This window comes from Bos javanicus, chromosome 24 (assembly GCF_032452875.1).
Source record: "Bos javanicus breed banteng chromosome 24, ARS-OSU_banteng_1.0, whole genome shotgun sequence".
NCBI classification, from domain to species: Eukaryota; Metazoa; Chordata; class Mammalia; order Artiodactyla; family Bovidae; genus Bos; species Bos javanicus.
In genome coordinates this window covers 32,842,466-32,860,536 of record NC_083891.1, presented here as the reverse complement: position 1 = coordinate 32,860,536, position 18,071 = coordinate 32,842,466, and the positions used below count along the sequence as shown (strand labels likewise).

General features: G+C 46.2%; 1 protein-coding gene across 3 annotated transcripts in view; it reads left to right on the top strand.

Annotated features, from left to right (window-relative positions):
* The window catches only part of LAMA3 (laminin subunit alpha 3), a 260,366-nt gene that overhangs the window by 147,066 nt on the left and 95,229 nt on the right, over positions 1-18,071 (top strand). For all 3 annotated transcript variants that reach the window (XM_061399727.1, XM_061399728.1, XM_061399729.1), the window contains 3 exons: positions 12,581-12,725; positions 13,581-13,721; positions 15,244-15,405. In XM_061399727.1, coding sequence (XP_061255711.1) covers positions 12,581-12,725; positions 13,581-13,721; positions 15,244-15,405 — 448 coding nt within the window. The remainder of the gene's footprint in view (positions 1-12,580; positions 12,726-13,580; positions 13,722-15,243; positions 15,406-18,071) is intronic.

Sequence of the window (18,071 nt, the reverse complement as noted above, 5' to 3'; positions counted from 1 at the left end):
GGCTGTGGCTGCTGGCTGGCAGGCGCCCGCACCTCCAACTCCACTGCAGCTGTGTTCATTTCCTGAGGCTGCTCTGACAAATGACCACATGCTGGGTGTCTTCAGAGTCAAAAGGCTAAAGTCTGAAATCAAGTCGACGGCACCGTGCAGTTTCTAAAGGCCCCAGCAGAGACCTTGTTCTGTGCCTATCTCTTTCCTTCCCATGTTGTCAACAGTCCTTGAAATTCCTTGACTCTGCCTCTGTCATCTTGTGGATTCTGCTTGTGCGTCTCTGTCTTCACACTGGGGTATCCTCTGTGTGTGTCTGTGTCTTTTCTTTTCTTTATTCTTTCAGCCTTTAATTATATATATTTTTACCTTTTCTTAGTTGAGGTACGGTTGATGTATAATATATACATTTCAGGTGTGCAACATAGTGACTCACAGTTTTTTAGAGTTAAACATCATTTATAGACTCTTGAGAGTCCCTTGGACTACAAAGAGATCCAACCAGTCCATTCTGAAGGAGATCAGCCCTGGGATTTCTTTGGAAGGAATGATGCTAAAGCTGAAACTCCGGTACTTTGGTCACCTCATGCGAAGAGTTGACTCATTGGAAAAGACTCTGATGCTGGGAGGGATTGGGGGCAGGAGGAGAGGGGGACGACAGAAGATTAGATGGCTGGATGGCATCACTGACTCGATGGACATGAGTCTGAGTGAACTGCGGGAGTTGGTGATGGACAGGGAGGCCTGGCCTGCTGTGATTCATGGGGTCGCAAAGAGTCGGACACGACTGAGCGACTGATCTGATCTGATAATTATTATAAAATATTGACTATATTTCCAATATTTTATACATTGCTGTAAAAATACCCTTGTAGCTCATTTGCTTTTATATAACAGTTTGTGCCTCTTAATCCCTTACCTCTCTTGGGTCCCTCCCTTCTTCCCTCTCCCCACTGGTAACCACTAGTTTGTTCTCTATGTCTGTGAGTCTGTTTCTATTGTTTTATATCCACTAGTTTGTTTTATTTTTTTAGATTCTACATATAAGTGATATGCACTATTTGTCTTTCTCTGACTTATTTCATTCAGCATAATGTCTTCTGGGCTTCCCAGGTGGCGCTAATGGTAAAGAATCCACCTGCAATGCAGGAGACCCGGGCTTGATCCTTGGGTGGGGAAGATCCCCTGGAGAAGGAAATGGCAACCCACTCCAGTATTCTTGCCTGGAAAATCCCATGGAACAGAGGAGCCTGGTGGGCTACAGTCCATGGGGTCACAAAGAATCAGACGTGACTGAAGCGACGTGGCATGCATGCACGGTGCCTTTCCAGTCCAAGCATATTGTTGCAATTGCAAAATTTCATTTCTTCTTATGGCCAAGTAGTGTTCCATTATACATATATGTATACCTGTGTCTTTCTTTCCTTTTAAGGATACCAGTGGTATTGAATTAGGACCTGCCTTACTCCAGTATGACCTCATATTGATTATGTCTGCAAAAATCCTCCTTCCTAGGTCACATTCTAGGTACTGGGGGTTTAGAACTTGGATGTATCTTCTGGGGACAGCATTCCCCTTTCTATAGCAGCAGTGTTGACTTTTCTTGAGGAAGGACCCTTGACCACACCTGTGATTGTTGCCCCATTCCTAGTAGTTCCTTTGTTCTCGGGGAAGGAAGCTGAATGAGAACTTGAGTCATGGAAGATTCCAAGACTTTAAAACCACAGGTTGTGAGTCTTCCCTGAGTCAACTTGGTTGTCCGTCCTTCTCAGACTATGAGCTTAAACGGAATGTGACTTGCGCAAAGAATTTTGAGGTGATACCAGTGAGTTCTCATCACAGTTAATGAACATACATTAGGATCTGTTCCCTCTGGTACATAAGCTATTCTCTGGAAGGATACCAGGGATTTAGCTCATTACTTAAGACTTTGGGTCCTGACTGCACCAGTGGGCCTGTGAAGATGTCTAAGCCATTTCCAGTAAGTCCTGATATCTAAGAACAATGGTACTCAGCAGAAGCACAGACTCCTACCAGGATCTGTGGAGATGCCACAGAGCAGAAAGGTGCACTGTGCCAGGAGTTGCTTGCTGTCTTGTGGCCGGAGAAGATGCATAAATGGGAAGCGCAAAGGACCTAAATATGCCAGCCATGACCCAGTCAATGTAGAAGAAGAGAGACCAGACCAGAGGAAACTGAAGAATTAGAACTGGCTTCAGCACATTATAAAGAAATTATCTTCCAATTACGGGAAACAGATTGAACTAGGAATGATATTCCTTTTAATATATGTGAAAAACAAATCAAAGGAAAGAATCCAACACCTAATTGTTCAGAGGAAAGAATAGTCTGACAAGTGGAAGAAGCAGAGGGGGACGTGTTAGCATTAAAATCCTTCCCCCACTCAAGGGAGTAGGAATATGGATAAAAACAGATTGCAGTATTTAAAATAGATAAACTAGAAGGATCTACTGTATAGCACATGGAACTCTGCTCAGTGTTATGTGGCAGCCTGGATGGGAGGGGAGTTTGGAAGAGAATGGATACTTGTATATGGATGGCTGAGTCCCTTTGCTGTTCACCTGAAATTATCACAACATTGTTTGTGAATTGGCTGTACCCCAATACAAAATAAAGTTAAAGAAAGAAAGGGTGAAAGAACAAGGTTCCATTTGAACAGGAGAATGAGCAATGTATAACCTTGGGAAATACAAAGAAAAAACCAGATAGAAGAGCAAGAGGGCAGATAAACAAGAAGTGGAATGAACAGTCACGGGGAGATGGAATCCTGGCAGATACGGAGCCCAGGACATTGTAGTGGCCACAGTCCCGCTGCGTGCAGTGTCCCCATATTTAATTGAAAATAAAAACTCTCTAAACCACAGAAAGTGCAAACCAGTCCAACAAAGTTCCATTTTTCCATAATGACTTCTTTACTTTTTCTTCTGAAAAGAGGACACCCAAGGGAGGAGATTGGGGCTGGGACTGGAGGTTGGGGAACCATGTACGTGGGTGAGAGTAAGAGATGACCCCTCAAGGAGAAGGTGTAGACATGCAGGAGGGAAAACGGGTGTGGGGGTCCCTGTGATTAATCATCGGAGGCAAAGGAGCCACAGAGATGGAGAGGCAGTTTTCAGGCAGGAGGAGAAGGCGAAGAATTCACTGTCTTAGAACCAGTGGGAGAGTTTTAAAAGGGATCAGCGGCTCAACAGAAGAAATTGCTATGAACAGAACTTCACACACAGTTTCTCAAAGCTGCTGCCACAGAAAAAGGAAACCAAGGACGCAATGAAAACTATAAATATCAGGGCTTCCCTGGCGGTCCAGTGGTTAAGATTCCGCACTTCCACTGCAGACGGTGCAGTCTCAATCCCTGGTCAGATGCACTAAGATCCCACGTGTCCTGTGGCTCAGCCAAAAAAAGAAAAACGCTTAAGGCATCATCTATGAGAGAGAGATTTACTGTAGGATTTTAGATGCAAATTCTAGGGAGTGTTTAACAAACCTTCACTAGCCAATGGCAGTTGAGTAGACTAGAAAATACCTAACTGGGAACTGAGGCGGGCTGTATAGTAGTTTTGCCCACGCCTGAGGGAACATCAGCAGGAAGGGAATCTCATGGACCTGCATTGCACCCAAAGTAAAAGGTGACATTGTTTATCTTGATGTTACCTGAAAGACTGTAATCACCTAATGGGATGACACGTCTATCCATGATCAAAGTGGATTTGTCATGAAGGGCTCTTGGCAGATAATGTAAGGAAAACTTCAGTTTACTACGTGACTGTAAATTGCACAGATTACCCATGATAATTCCAGTGTTGATGCCGAAAAAGCTTTTGACGGCCTAAAGGATTATTTCTTTAGAAAATATTAGAGGAAAAAATGCTCCCATCACCTCTGAAAAATTTCCTAGTGAAAAGGAAGAATGTGTATAGAGGAACCTAACATTCAAGTAAAATAAATAATCAAAGATAGCTGGACGTGAAAGAAAGTGTGAAAGTGTTAGTTGCTCAGTTGTGTCCGACTCTTTGTGACCCCATGGACTGTAGCCACCAGGCTCCTCTGTCCATGGAATTCTCCAGGCAATAAAACTGGAGTGGGTTATGAAATTATGTAAGTTATGGAAGTATGATAACACATTTATAGGAAACTTGGAAAATACAGAACAAGATTACATACAATTCCACTATATATTACTATTATTTTTTAGTAGATAAATTAGGATTTTTAGTTGGAGTTTCAATATTGAACCCTCAAAAATTAGTAGAATGAATATACAGAGAAGTAAAAGGATATAGTAGACCTGAAAAGCACTGTGAACCTATTCAACATAATTAAGATTTATACAAAATCACGGGATAGTAGGAAACAAATTTTATTCAAATTCCCGTAGACTGTAAACTGGAAGACACTGGAATATATCCAGGGACATAAAACAAGGTGCAAAAATTTCATGATATAAAGGTATTGACCGACTTCCCTTGTGGCTCAGACAGTAAAGAATCTGCCTGTAATGTGGGATACTCGGGTTCGATCCCTGGGTTGGGAAGAAGCCCTGGAGAAAGGAATAGCAACCCACTCCAGTATTCTTGTCTGGAAAATTCCACAGACAGAGGAGCCTGGTGGGCTACAGTCCTGAAGTCGCAAAGAATCGGACATGACTAAGCAACTAACACTTTCATTTTTCACTTTCAAAGGTACTGAAATCATACAGAGTCTGTTGTCTATCACTGTCCCACCAAAATTTAAAACTCTAGATTATATTTCTTTTTCAACCTCTGATTACTTCCCTGGTGGCTCAGACAGTAAAACGTCTGTCTACAATGCGGGACACCTGGGTTCCATCCCTGGGTCGGGAAAATCCGCTGGAGAAGGAAATGGCAATCAACTCCAGTACTATTACCTGGAAAATCCCGTGGACAGAGGAGCCTGGTAGGCTACAGTCCATGGGGTCGCAAAGAGTCAGACACAACTGAGCGACTTCACTTTACTTCACTTCATTGTATAAAAGATAAAAAGTCCATTGTTTGGGACAGCTCTCTGGATTGTGGTCTTAAAGGTTGATCAAAATTTCATTTTTTATAGCAACACAGTAATTTGCTTCCGCTTTTAATAATGGATGGTTATGCCGTCAGATTCTGTGAACGAACAAAAGGTCAGAATATCCTCAGAAGATTTTTATTGATCAGTGACAGATACACGGACACTGGGAATCACTGCTTTAAAAAAATACCATGATGTTGACCACCTTCAAGACATTTTAAGATTGATTATAGGAGATGGCAGTTCACCTGGACATCCAGTGAAACCCACAAGTGCAAACAGCTTGTGAGAAGAGCAGCAGCTAAAGGAAAGCAGTTTGCGGGGGGGACTTCAGCCAGTGTCACAGATTTACTCAGTATTTGTGTTAGATGGAGAAACAAAATGCCAGAGAAGGTCATAGACTTGGCATCCTGGGAACAGAAGTGCTTCCAGCTTGGCAGAAATCCACAAACCCCAACAACTTGGAGAAGCAATTCCTTTGATGCACCTCATCAAGGAATAGGAATGGTAAATTTCGGACGGCCTGCAGGCAAGCTCTGGGACACAGTGGTGAGCAGGGCAGATGAGGCTCCTGCCACAGGATGGAAGAGCTCAGCATTCTCACCTGCATTCCCTTTTCCTAGAAGCTCCCACCTCTTGAAGTTCTTGGGACGATTAAATAATCCTGTGCAAAGCCCTTCGAACAGTACCTGACACGCACTAGCGCGGGTATTAGCTGTTGCTATTATTTGCCAAGCACTTGGCTGCCTGCCTTCCGCCCTTTACACTTTGTCCCCCTGAAGCCCCACCCATTCTTCTGGCTTCAACCACCTCCATGCTGGATGATTCCCAGACCCAGAGCTCCAGTCCTGGTCCCTGAAGGACAGCTTATCCCACCTTCATGGAAAATCATTTCTACGTTGGTTCCCTTACTAGCTTTTCTTGTGGGTCTTAGAGGACAAGTCCCCTGACCTCTTTAAGCTCCTATCCCCTCACATATATAATGAAGTGTTAGATTAGATGATCTTTAGGGGCCCTTCAAGTCCTTGATCCTACTGCTGATTCTATATCTGAAACACATGCCGTTGTCTTGCTCTTCAGGCTGTTCTCTCTTTGAACTTTAAAAAAAATTCTTTTTTTACTTATACGTGGCAGCCTTCTCTCTGTATCACCTTAGAATCAAGCCCTTCTCCCTACAGCCCATCAGGTGTCAACTTCTGAAACAGTATGTATTATCTCCCTTCCTTTCATGGCCCCTGCAGGTCCTGCACCTGGAGAAGTCCTTTTACAATTGATCATCTCTGAATTGACCTTCCTTTTGCTGGCGTACTTTCTCTCTCCCGCCCTCTCTCTCTCTCCTTCCTTTCTTTCTTCCTCCCTCCTTCCCTCCCTCTCTCTCTCCCTTCTTTCTTTCTTTTTCTCCTTAATTGAAGGGGAAATGCTAGTATGCAATCACCTCTCTCGGTCTTGCTTGGTCAGTCATGTCCAACTCTTTGAGACCCTATGGATCCACCAGGCTCCTCTGTCCTTGGGATTCTCCAGACAAGAATACTGGAGTGGGTTGCTGTTTCCTCCTCCAGGGATCTTCCCAACCCAGGGATCGAATGCACACTCCTTGTGTCTCCTGCCTTGATAGCCAAATTCTTTACCACTGAGCCACCAGGAAGCCCATACATAATTGTACTTGGATTTAAAAATCTATTTGTTCCATAATTTTGTTTTTAATGCATAGAGAATATTGATAAATGCATGTTTGTGATTTCATCTTCTTGGTATGTGGGGGTTTTTGAAAATAGGATAAGACATTTCCTTCAGTCCCTGTGTTGTTGTTTTTTTTTTTTTGAGTCTTAAATTCTATTTTATCACTGTGTTTTATGGCTGAAACTATTTAATATATCTAGCACCTACTCCAGTTTGGGTGCTGTTTCTCGTACAGAAGGCACCCATGCCTACTAACAAGAGGTCATGGTCTGGCAGGGCAACCTCCACTCACCAGTTATGACAGTGCATCATAATGAATGCCGTATTATGTGCAGGCTACTGGAGGGGGAAGTCGCTCTGCCCGGTACCCTGTCTGTCACATCACTCTCTGCACAAGAAACTTCCTTAATTCCCCATTGTCTGAGAGGATAAAGACCAGCTTTCCGTGATCTGGCAGCCATTTACCCTAACTTGAGCCTTTTTTTTTTTTTTCCAGCTTTTCTGGTCTTTCTCTCTTTCTCTAAATGCTTTTTGCCAGCCTTCAGTTCTTCAGTTATGGGTTCTCCTTTTTCTCCTTTCCCCTCTTCTGTTGCTGCTGCTGCTGCTGCTAAGTCGCTTCAGTCGTGTCCGACTCTGTGCGACCCCATAGACGGCAGCCCACCAGGCTCCCCCGTCCCTGGGGCTCTCCAGGCAAGAACACCGGAGTGGGTTGCCATTTCCTTCTCCAATGCAGGAAAGTGAAAAGTGAAAGGGAAGTCGCCCAGTCATGCCTCTTCTGTTACCCCCTCCCAATTATCCACATCCTTCAAGAGTTCTGTGTTAAAGGTACAAATGCAAAGAAGGCGTGAAGCCTCTGCAAGCCCCCAGGGATAACCCCGTTATCTCGCTGCCGTCCCATCTCTCACATGGTCACCAAACTTTCTGCGTCTCTGTGTCCTGTGTCCTCAGTGAAAATGCACCAAGGTCAAGACTAACTGACTGTACTTTGTCCTCTCCCTCTCATGTCCCCTAGCTCGAGCATGTGTCTCTAGAAGACACTCAGTAATTATAGGGTGAATAAATGAGCGGATATAAGGTAGGCTTTGGATTCCAGGTTAAAACTGGACTTGATGGGGGTTCAATATGACGGGACCCATGGTATTTAACGAGCAAAGGATAGAGTTCACCCTCATGCCTGACTTTCTGGCGACCTGCAAGACTCGCGAGCACCCACACACGTGCAGTCGTCTTTGCAGAATGTTTGGCCCTGAGCCCATTGCCGTGGAGATGACTTCACTTGACCGGCATACTCAGTGCACCTCCTGGCAGTGGCAACTGGAGCTTTCCTGCTATTGCGGTGAGGGCAACTCCTTGGGCAGCACAGCGTCTCCCTGGAGAAATGTGCGAGGTCAGGCTGACTTCAGGTTGTTTTCTAAAGATGTTCAGCCAGGCTTTGGGGGAGGAAGTTTCCTTTTTATTCCCCATTGTCATGGCACCACTCCAAACTCCTTTGTTTGCTTGTCTTTGCACAGGATTCATGTGCTCGGAGCTCTCAGCACTGCGTTGCTCAGACATTGTGTTCTCCACATTTTGGTGAATGTTTGCCCATCAGGTCCACCTGGGATCCTTGGGGTTCAGCTCCCAGGCCACTGCTCTCATCACCATGCTCAACTTTTTGCTTTTTTCCATCCACTCGTATGTGCTTGGTTGCTACCTGCGTGCTAAGTGAGGCTCAGCGCTTTATCCCGTGTTACCAACGAGGTCACACCCTCTCTGCCCAGCTCTCCCACCACGTCATCCCACGGTTGCCCTGAAATAAACAGGCACACATTTCTCCTTGTCTCGACAAGCAGCTTGCACAGCTGTCCTCCCTGAAAAATACCCCTCCACCTTTCTTTTCCAGTGAAGTAGAAATATTAAGAAATAGGCTCCCATCTGCCTGTCCTCACCCTCAAAGCCTATGTTCAAGTCAGTGCTCAGGGTCACTTGTCTGCTGTTGTGCTCAGGGTGGGAGGGGCTCGTGGGCACGGCTCGTGGGCACCAGAATTCTGGATCACACCTATGGGCCAGCGGCCCTGTGTGTTTGCAGGAAGGCCAGCTGCCCAGTGGCTCTGTGACAAGGACAATGTCGGTGCAGAGTCCTTTCCCCGCTGCCAGGTGGGAGGAGCAGAGAGCACCCTGCTCACTGAGGCTATCCCCAGAGGCCCTCCTCTGATCAGGTCTCCTCTTCCTGATGCTTTCTGTGGAGGGGGTTATCTGCACTGCTCCTTCCCATCTCTCACCCCCGGCCCCCGCCTCCCCAGAGTTCTTGTGCTCCAGAAATAGGGAACATCGTCTGGGGACAGGCAGTTGTCTGCAGGACTGCGATTACATTTAGTCTGGGATTCACAAGGAGAGAGTAGATGTTATTCACCTGGGCCTAGGAACAAAATTATGTGTGCTAAAATGTGTGTGTGTGTGTGTGTGTGTGTGAGAGAGAGAGAGATGATGTAATCTGCAAGTGGGTATAAGTGTTAAGTTGGCCAGAACATTCGTTTGGGTGTTGTTTCTTTAAAAAAAAAAAAATAGCATGTTACAGACAAATCTGAACGATACTTCTCTGAGAAGATGGTTCATGGTTTCTGTAGCTCCCCAGACACCCCTTATCCCTCTCAGAGTTTGCAACGCACTGTACCAGAGCAGTCACTCCAAGCAGATCATTTCCACCTTCCACCTTCCACCTATTTTACTAGAGGAGTGATTTGGGGAATATTTTCTTCCTCTGTAGAAGAAACAATCTCTGTAGGTATCAGGGAGGGAGGGAGATGAGGAGATGGGGCTGAAATGACACTTGCCCTGCCAGCAGGTCTTGCTGGTGAAACTGATTTTATCTTCGTAGGTGTGGTGGGTGGGATAAAGAGACCCCCATCTGCTCCCCTTTGCTGATGCTGCACCAAGAGTACTTGTTTGTCTAAGGCAAACTTACTGGAATATAAAGTTGTATTTATCTTTTTTGGGGTGGTTTCTGGGGTGGTCCTTTGGGCTTCCCTGGTGGCTCAGATGGTAAGGAATCTGCCTGCAATGTAGGAGACCCATGTTCGATTCCTGGATTGGGAAGATCCCCTGGAGAAGGAAATGGCTACCCACTCCAGTATTCTTGCCTGGAGAATCCCATGGATGGAGGAGCCTGGTGGGCTACAGTCCATGGGGTCGCAAAGAGTCGGACACAACTGAGCGAGTAACACTTCACTTTCTGGGGTGAGATTTTTTTTTTTAACTGAAGTATAATTGATGACAATATTATATAAGCTACAGGTATACAATATAGTGATTCACAATTTTAAAAGTTATACTCTATTTACAGTTATTATAAAATGTTAGTTATATTCCCTGTATTGTACAATAAATATATTCTTGAGGTTTATTTTATACCTCATAGTTTATACCTCTTACTCCTCTCCCCCTGTGTTGCCCCGAACTTCCCTCTTCCCACTGATAAGCACAAGTTTGTTCTCTATATCTGTGAGTCTGCTTCTTTTTTGTTATATTCACCATTCATTGTATTTTTTAGATTCCACACATAAGTAAGATCATGCAGTATATCTTTCTCTGTCTGATTTATTTCACTCAGTATAATTACCCTTCAAGTCGCTCCATGTTGCTGTAGATGACAGGATTTCATTCTTTTTTATGGCTGAGTAGCAGTCCATTGTATATAGATACCACATCTTCTTTATCCTGGCATGAGATATTTTAATACATATTAAGAGATAGGTGAAAGTTTACATTTGGTAGCAAGTTAATGACAAAATATTTCATATCAGGTTGTCCCCCAATCATCTCGTGGAAAGCAGATTTCCTAATAGTTTCTTTAGACCCACAAGCAAGGCTGAGCGTGTAGATGTAGCAGGCGGCGGCTGTGGAGCTCAGTGACCGAGCTGCTGCTCCCGTCCTCACACCGCAGAGCGGGGTCGCTCAGTCCTGAGAAGCTGCTAGTGCTTTCCCACCAGCCTTGTGCTCAGAGCTGCCCACAGCCGCCTGGGCACCCAGCCCCACGCAGGCCGTCGCCGCCCTCCCCACCTGCTCCAGTGTCGCCCGTCACTCAGCTGGACAACGGGGAGCCCTCCTTGCTGTCTCCCTCTTCTGTCCCCCCACCCAGACTACGACGAGCCCCAGCATCCTCACCCTGAAATAGCTTGGGACCCATCGCCCTCTCTCTGTCCCGAATACCTCTGCCCTCGCTCTGCCCCTGTCTCCCCACCGCAGAGCTGCCCTCAGCTCAGTCCTTGACACACACAGCCACCTGTCCTTCTTCCTCTCTGAACGCTTTTCAAGATGACGACCCCCGTTTGAGAACTGGCCAGCTGCCGGCACTGCCTGGCGTCTCCACCACCGCCTCCCCTCTCTCTCACGGAGGGAGAACGAAGCCTTGAGAAGCTGGGTAACTTGCTGAGACTCTGTCTCTAAGTCATGTGAGAGCTGATCAGAACGCTGGCCAGTCTGCCCTCAGTGTGCAGGGCTCAGCCCCGCCCCAGGGCTCCGGCACAGTGTCACAGCGGCCAGCCCCTCTGTCCCGGTAAGCTGACCCCCTCCCGCCTCCCCAGGCTCTCCATCATGCATGGTGACTGGGGTCAGGCTTGGGAGTAGGGTCTGGGGTGAGGGAAAGACAGAGGCCCTGGGCCTGCAAGCTCCCAAGATAAGTGTTAGGTGGGAATGTGAACAGTATACACGTGGGGTCTACACGGGGGTCAGAAGCCAACAGACTCAGTCTCTTGGAGGGAGGAGACTCCCGCCTTTCCAGGCTCATGGCTCAGCATCCTCGCTTGCACCCCTGCTCCAGGAGCTCCCTGCTGTGTTCCCTGCACATGCTGGGCCATGTCCCCCATTCTTGCTCTCTGGAATCCCTGCCCCACCTTCTACCCCAGGACACTTGTCCTTTTACACTCAGCTCAGGCATCACCTTCCCCCAGGGAGGCTGGGTCTGTGCAGGCCTTCTGACCTCTGTGTAGACCCCATGTGTATATTCACATTCCCACCTAACATTCACCCTGGGAGCTCTCAGGCCCAGGGAGTCTGTCCTTTCTTCACCCCCGAGCCTAGTACCAAGCCTGGCCCAAGTCATCATCCGTAATGCTCACTGCTTTTTGTTTTCAGTTAAGGTATAACTGGCATGTAACCTTACATTAGTTAGTTTCAAATGTAAACATAGTGATTCCATATTTGTGTCTATTGTGAAATGGTCACCATAGTAAATCTAGTTATCACCCATGATCGTAAATACTTACAAATTTTTTTCTTGTGATTAGAATTTTTAAGATTTACTCTCTTAGCAACTTGCAGAAGTGCAATATGGCATCATTAACTATAGTTGCTGTGCTGTACATGACATCCCAGGACTTGGTTACTTTATAACTGAAAGTGTGTATCTTTTGACCCATTTTCCATTAGGATGATGGTCACTTGGAGCTGCTTTGTGTGAGTGCCTTGTATCTGCTTTTCCCCATTCTGCTTGGACACTGGCACCTGTGGGCAGGCTCTGGGTCTACTTAACTGGCTTTAAAAATATATATATATTTATTTATTTATGTGCGTTGGGTCTCAGTTGCAGCACACAGGATCTTCATTGCATCATGCAGGATCTTTCCTTGCAGTGCACAGGCTCCCTAGTTGTGGCTCAGTAGTTGTGGTGAGCAGGCTTAGTTGCTTCGTGGCATGTGGGATCTTAGTTCCCCGACCAGGGATCGAACCCGAATCTCCTGAATTGGAAGGTGAAGTTTTAACCACTAGACCGCCGGGAAGGTCCCTGAACTGGCTTCTGACAAGCAACTTCTCTGCGGCAGTGCAGGTCGGCTTTAGAACTGTGTGTACAAAGGTGCTGAAGACTTTTGCTTCCTTTCCTTGAGCACAGATGCAGGCCCAGGATCACAGGGCGGCAGTGTGACCGGTGCGCTCCCGGCTTCTACCGCTTTCCTGAGTGCCTCCCCTGCCACTGCAGCAGAGATGGGACCGAGCCGGGAGTCTGTGACCCAGGCACCGGGGCATGTCTCTGCAAGGTAAGATGGAATGTGCAATGCTGGGGATATGGGCCACCGGCTAGAGTGGAGGGTCTTCATGCTGAGTCATTGTATAAAAATCTGTGGGAAATGAGACTGACCCATGATCAATGATGCTGGGAAAGATTGAAGGCAGGAGAAGGGGATGACAGAGGATGAGATGGTTAGATGGCATCACCGACTCAATGGAAATGAATTTGAGCAGGCTTCGGCAGTTGGTGATGGACAGGGAAGCCTGGCATGCTGCAGTCCATGGGGTCACAAAGAGTCAGACACAACTAAGTGACTGAACTGAGCTCATTGGGTAGAAACAGTTAGAAGCCATCCCAGCCTCACTGCTCTTGTCCTTTGGAGGGTCTACAGACCTCCTTAAGAATCTGATGACACAAATGGTCTCCAGAAAAATCGGCACAAACTTTTGTCTATCATTTCAAGAGGTTCATGGGTTTCCCTGAAGCCTATTCCTGTCCCGTGGACCCCAGGTTCATCATCTCTGCTCCACGGTGTTCTGCCAATGACAGACGGACTCCCCAATCCCAGCAGATGCTCTAAAGTGGTTATAAGTGGGATGAACCGGTCTCCCCCACATTGTGAACTTTTTGGTGCTGTTTTTCTACCTTCAAGATGCTAAAGGGTATCTGATGAAATTTAGGAAATCCTCTCTTCCATTTGTATGCGGTATAAAATTTAAATAGTTAATGTGGTAGAACAGTTGAACAGTCATATAACTTTGAATGTTTTATTACCATCCATGTCCCATTGTCTTATGTTGGTACTTAATTTGTGCGTGTAGCTCTCTTCAGTCAGAGACCCTTCAGAAGGAATTATCTCTTCTCTCGTGGTTTTCTTTGATAGGAAAACGTGCAAGGCACAGAATGCAACATGTGTCGGGAAGGGTCATTCTACCTGGACCCAGCGAATCCCAAGGGTTGTACCAGCTGCTTTTGTTTCGGAGCCAGTCATCACTGTCACAGCACACATAAGAGAAGGGCTAAGGTACGCAGGGCATCAGAGTCCTTCTGTTTTTCTTTAGCACTTCTAAATGAGGAAGTGAGGGGTTCCCAGGTGGCACCATGGTAAAGAATCTGCCTGCAGAACAGGAGACGTGAGTTCAGTTCCTGGGTTGGGAAGATCCCCTGGAGTAGGAAGTGGCAACCCACTCCAGTATTCTTGCCTGGAGAGTTCCATGGACAGATGAGCCCAGTGGGCTGCAGTCTGTGGGGTCGCAAAGAGTCGGACATGACTGAGCATGAGCACGCATAAAAGAAAAAAATGAGAAAGTAATGCACTGGCATGAGAAGTGAAGAGTCATGGAGGTTTTGCATCCTGCTGGGTTAGAATGTTAAGCCCTATGCTCACTGTCGTTAGCCTGCAGCGTTCTGTCCCCAGATGTCCTCATGTCCCTCAGCTCACACCCCTCATCAGGTCTCTGCTCATGTGTCCCAGTGCTCGGAGAAGCCTCCCGTCACCACTCGCTGACTCTGTGACCTCGCCTTTCTCTGTGGACTTCATAGCGTGCATCACAGTTCTAATGCTTATTATCTCTCTTCTTTCACCACTTGCATGTAACCTCCTTGATAGAATCCCAGCGCCGTGAGCAGGATCTGAAATGTAGTAGTTGCTCAATAAACACTCATTAGAGTTGCTTGTTCTCCTCCCTTACTTCTTATCTGCTTATCTTCCTGTTTTACTTTCCTTCTCACCTGTTTTACCACATCTTGTCTTTGGTCACTCTTAAAATCAACTCCAGAAAGCTAAAACTTGTGTTGCCTCCATGATCCCATGCTTGCTTGCTTGTGTGAGTCGTGTATTTGTTGTTGTTGTTTAGTCGCTGAGTTGTGTCCGACTGTTTTGTGACCCTATGGAGTGAGTCATGCATTATGTCCAACAAATGTTCAAAGAAAGATTTTTGTATCTGTTTTACTGCTTGCCTCCTGAAAGGAGCACAAGCTTGTAGTGGGGGGAGAAAGTTATTTTGTAAATCCACCCTAAAGGCTCCTCTTCTTATCCCCAGGGGACCCCCGAAGCATTATTCCACATCTATGCCTTGTCAGCTCCTTCTTTTTCTTCCCCTCATAATTTAACTCCTGGCTTCCTTTGTGATCAGGGGAGTATTTAATTCTGATGCTCCATTTAGAGAAAAACAACGACAGCGGGCCACTGTACTTCACATCACATTTTCTCTCTGAGGAGCTCACCATTAAAATGCGCCCACAATCCTAGTTATGATCCACACCCTTATTTGCATATTATTCGAACAGTTATTGGACACCTACTAAATGTCAGGATGTGCGCAGGGCTAAAGGATAAATCCCACGTACATATGGCCACTATCCTTTGAGAATTCCTAGTCTCAATGGGTCAGTTGGGGGCTGAGCGGGAATCAAAGACGAGGAAACACCCGAGGGAGGCCTTTGCAGCAAGGTGGCTGCCCCGCGGCTCTTTCTGCTCTTCAAGATTCAGCCATCACCAGAGGAGCCACGGGCACGTGGTTCCATGCCTTGCCTCTGTGTTTCAGCTTGTGGACATGATGGGCTGGCGCCTGCAGACAGCAGACGGAGTGGACATCCCCGTCTCCTTCAACCCCGGCAGCAGCAGTGTGGTGGCCGACCTCCAGGAACTGCCCGCCACGGTCCATAGCGCGTCCTGGGTCGCCCCGCCTTCCTACCTGGGGGACAAGGTGACCACATCCTGCTGTTCTCCCGTGCCCTTGCTGAACTTCCTCCATCACTACCTGGGCATCATTAACCAGATGTTGGGAAGGAAAGTTCCAGAAGTTCAGATTACTAAAATTGGAGACCTTAGGTTAATCACGGGCTTCCCACATGACTCAGTGGTAAAGAATCCTCCTGCCAATACAGGAGACTTGGGTTCTATCCCTGGGTCAGAAAGATCTCCTGGAGGAGGAAAGGGCAACCCCCTCCATCATTCTTGCTTGGAGAACCTCATTGGCAGAGGAGCCTGGCGGCCTACAGTCCATAGGATCTCAAAGGGTCAGACGCAACTGAGTGACTGAGCTCGCATGGGTTAATCACAAATGCAGATGATGGAGGGACTGAAGGTGTCCGTATCTCAAGGGCCCCACACGCATTGCTCACCAGCAAAGGAATAACGCATCAGGTTGTTCTTGGTTTTCGCTTAATGCCAAAGAATTTTCCTCCATGGAAATAACCCATTTAAATAATACCTGCTGCGAATGGCACATGTATGCTTTTAAATGCCAGTGCTGAGAATTCTTTGTTTTAAAGCAGAAGAAAAGCCCCTTGTCAGGAACACAAAAGCTGCAAAGTGACTCATGATCTTATTAAAAGAAGCCCAGGAACCAGCGACAGCACAGCTTTCATTAATAGAGTCATGTGTGGTTATGAATAAATTCTTTCTTTTTAAAAAAAAATTATTGGGGTACAGTTGATTTACAATGTTGTGTTAGTTTCTGCTGTCCAGCAAAGTAAATCTGCTATCCACTCTTTTTTGGATTCTTTCACATATAGGTCATTACAGAGTATCAAGTAGAGTTCCCTGTGCTCTACAGTAGGTCCTTATTGTTACATATTTTATATGCTGTAGTGTGTATATGTCACAGATGTAGAACACAAGCTTATCGTTACCAAAGGGGACAGGGTGCGGGGGAGAGGAATAAATTGGGAAATAGTGAGTGACGTGGTTAGATGCTCCTCAGGAAGCTTATAAACAAGTTGCTTTTCCTTTGTTGCATAAATTAGCATTCCAGCATCAGGCCACCTACACTCATTTATAAGGACAGAAGTATGAGCCTCCCATAGAAACATCCTCTGGGGACACATGCTCCTGGGGGCCCAGGATAGAGCTTTGGAGAAGAGGGAGATTTCACAGAGCCCCGGCCAGATGATGCCATGCTTTCACATCTAGAATGACTAGATACTCGGGTCTTCTCAGCCTGAGCCCTCTGACGCTGTCTTTGGGTTGAAGGGCTGTGAGTGCTGACCGCTGAGTGTGGGGAACATTGCTCTTCTCACATAATCCCGCTTCTCCCTCTCGTGACATGCCTCTTCACATCCACAGGGCGAGCCCTGTACTTACTGGTCATCTCGTCCTGGGTAACGGACGACCCACAGACTTTGCAGCTTAAAGCAGCAGACCATTGTTATCTTGGCTAGTTTCCATGGATCACGGTGGTTCAGGGTCTCTCATGAGGTTGTGGTCAAGACGTCAGCCTGGGCTGCAGTCATTTGGGCCTGGAGGACCCATGTCCACGCTCGCTGGTGTGGCTGTCAGCCGGCCTCTGTCCTTGGCTGGCTGTTGGTGATGGCTTCAGTTCCTGTTCATGTGAGGCCCTCCATAGATGTGTGAGGGTCCTCATGATACTACAGTTGGCTTCCACCAAAGCAAATGAGAGAAGAAACAATATTTTTGTAACCTAATTTCAGAAAAGACACACTCTAGTTTCTGCTATATTCTGTTCTCTAGAACACAGTCACTAAGCCCAGCCTATACTCTGGGAGGAGAATTAAGCTCCACCTCTAGAAGACAGGAGTATGAAAGAATATGTAGACCTATTTTTAAAACCTTAAATTCCTTTAAAAACTGTAAAAATAAAGTTACCATATGACCTTGCAGTCTCACTCCTGGGCATGTTTTTCCAGAGAAAAACATGATCCAAAAAGATACACACACCCCAATATTCATTAATTACTGTTTACAATAGCCAAGACAGTGGAAGCAACCTCAATGTCCATTGACAGGTGAATGGATAAAGAAGATGTGGTGCATATATACAACGAAATATCACTCAGCCATTCAAAAGAATGAAATAATGCCACAGAAGGACCTTGAAATTGTTATATGGAGTGAAATAAGTCAGACAGAGACCGACAAATATCATATAATATTGCTTATATGCAGAATCTAAAAAGATGATGCAAATGGACTTAGAAAACAGAAGCAGACTCAGGCTTAGAGAATGAACTCAGGGTTATGAGTAGAGGGAAGGGGCTGGGGAGAGGGATAGATCAGGAGTTTTCAATTGATGTGTTCCAACTTCTGTATTTAAAATATCAATAGATAACCAACAAGGACCTCCTGTATAGCATAGGGAACTCTCCTCAATATTATGTAGCAACCTAAATGGGAAGAGAATTTGAAAAGAATAGATGGATGTATATATATAACTTAATCACTTTGCTGTACAGCTGAAACTAACACAACGTTTTGATCACCTGTACTCCAATATAAAATAAAAAGTGAAAAACAAATGATGTCAGCCCATCAAAAAAGCAATCCTTACTCTCAAAAGAGAATTCAAGATGTTATCTTGAGTACTTCCAGGCTCTTTGGTCATAACTAGGTGAAGCTGTGTAGGCTGTAGGT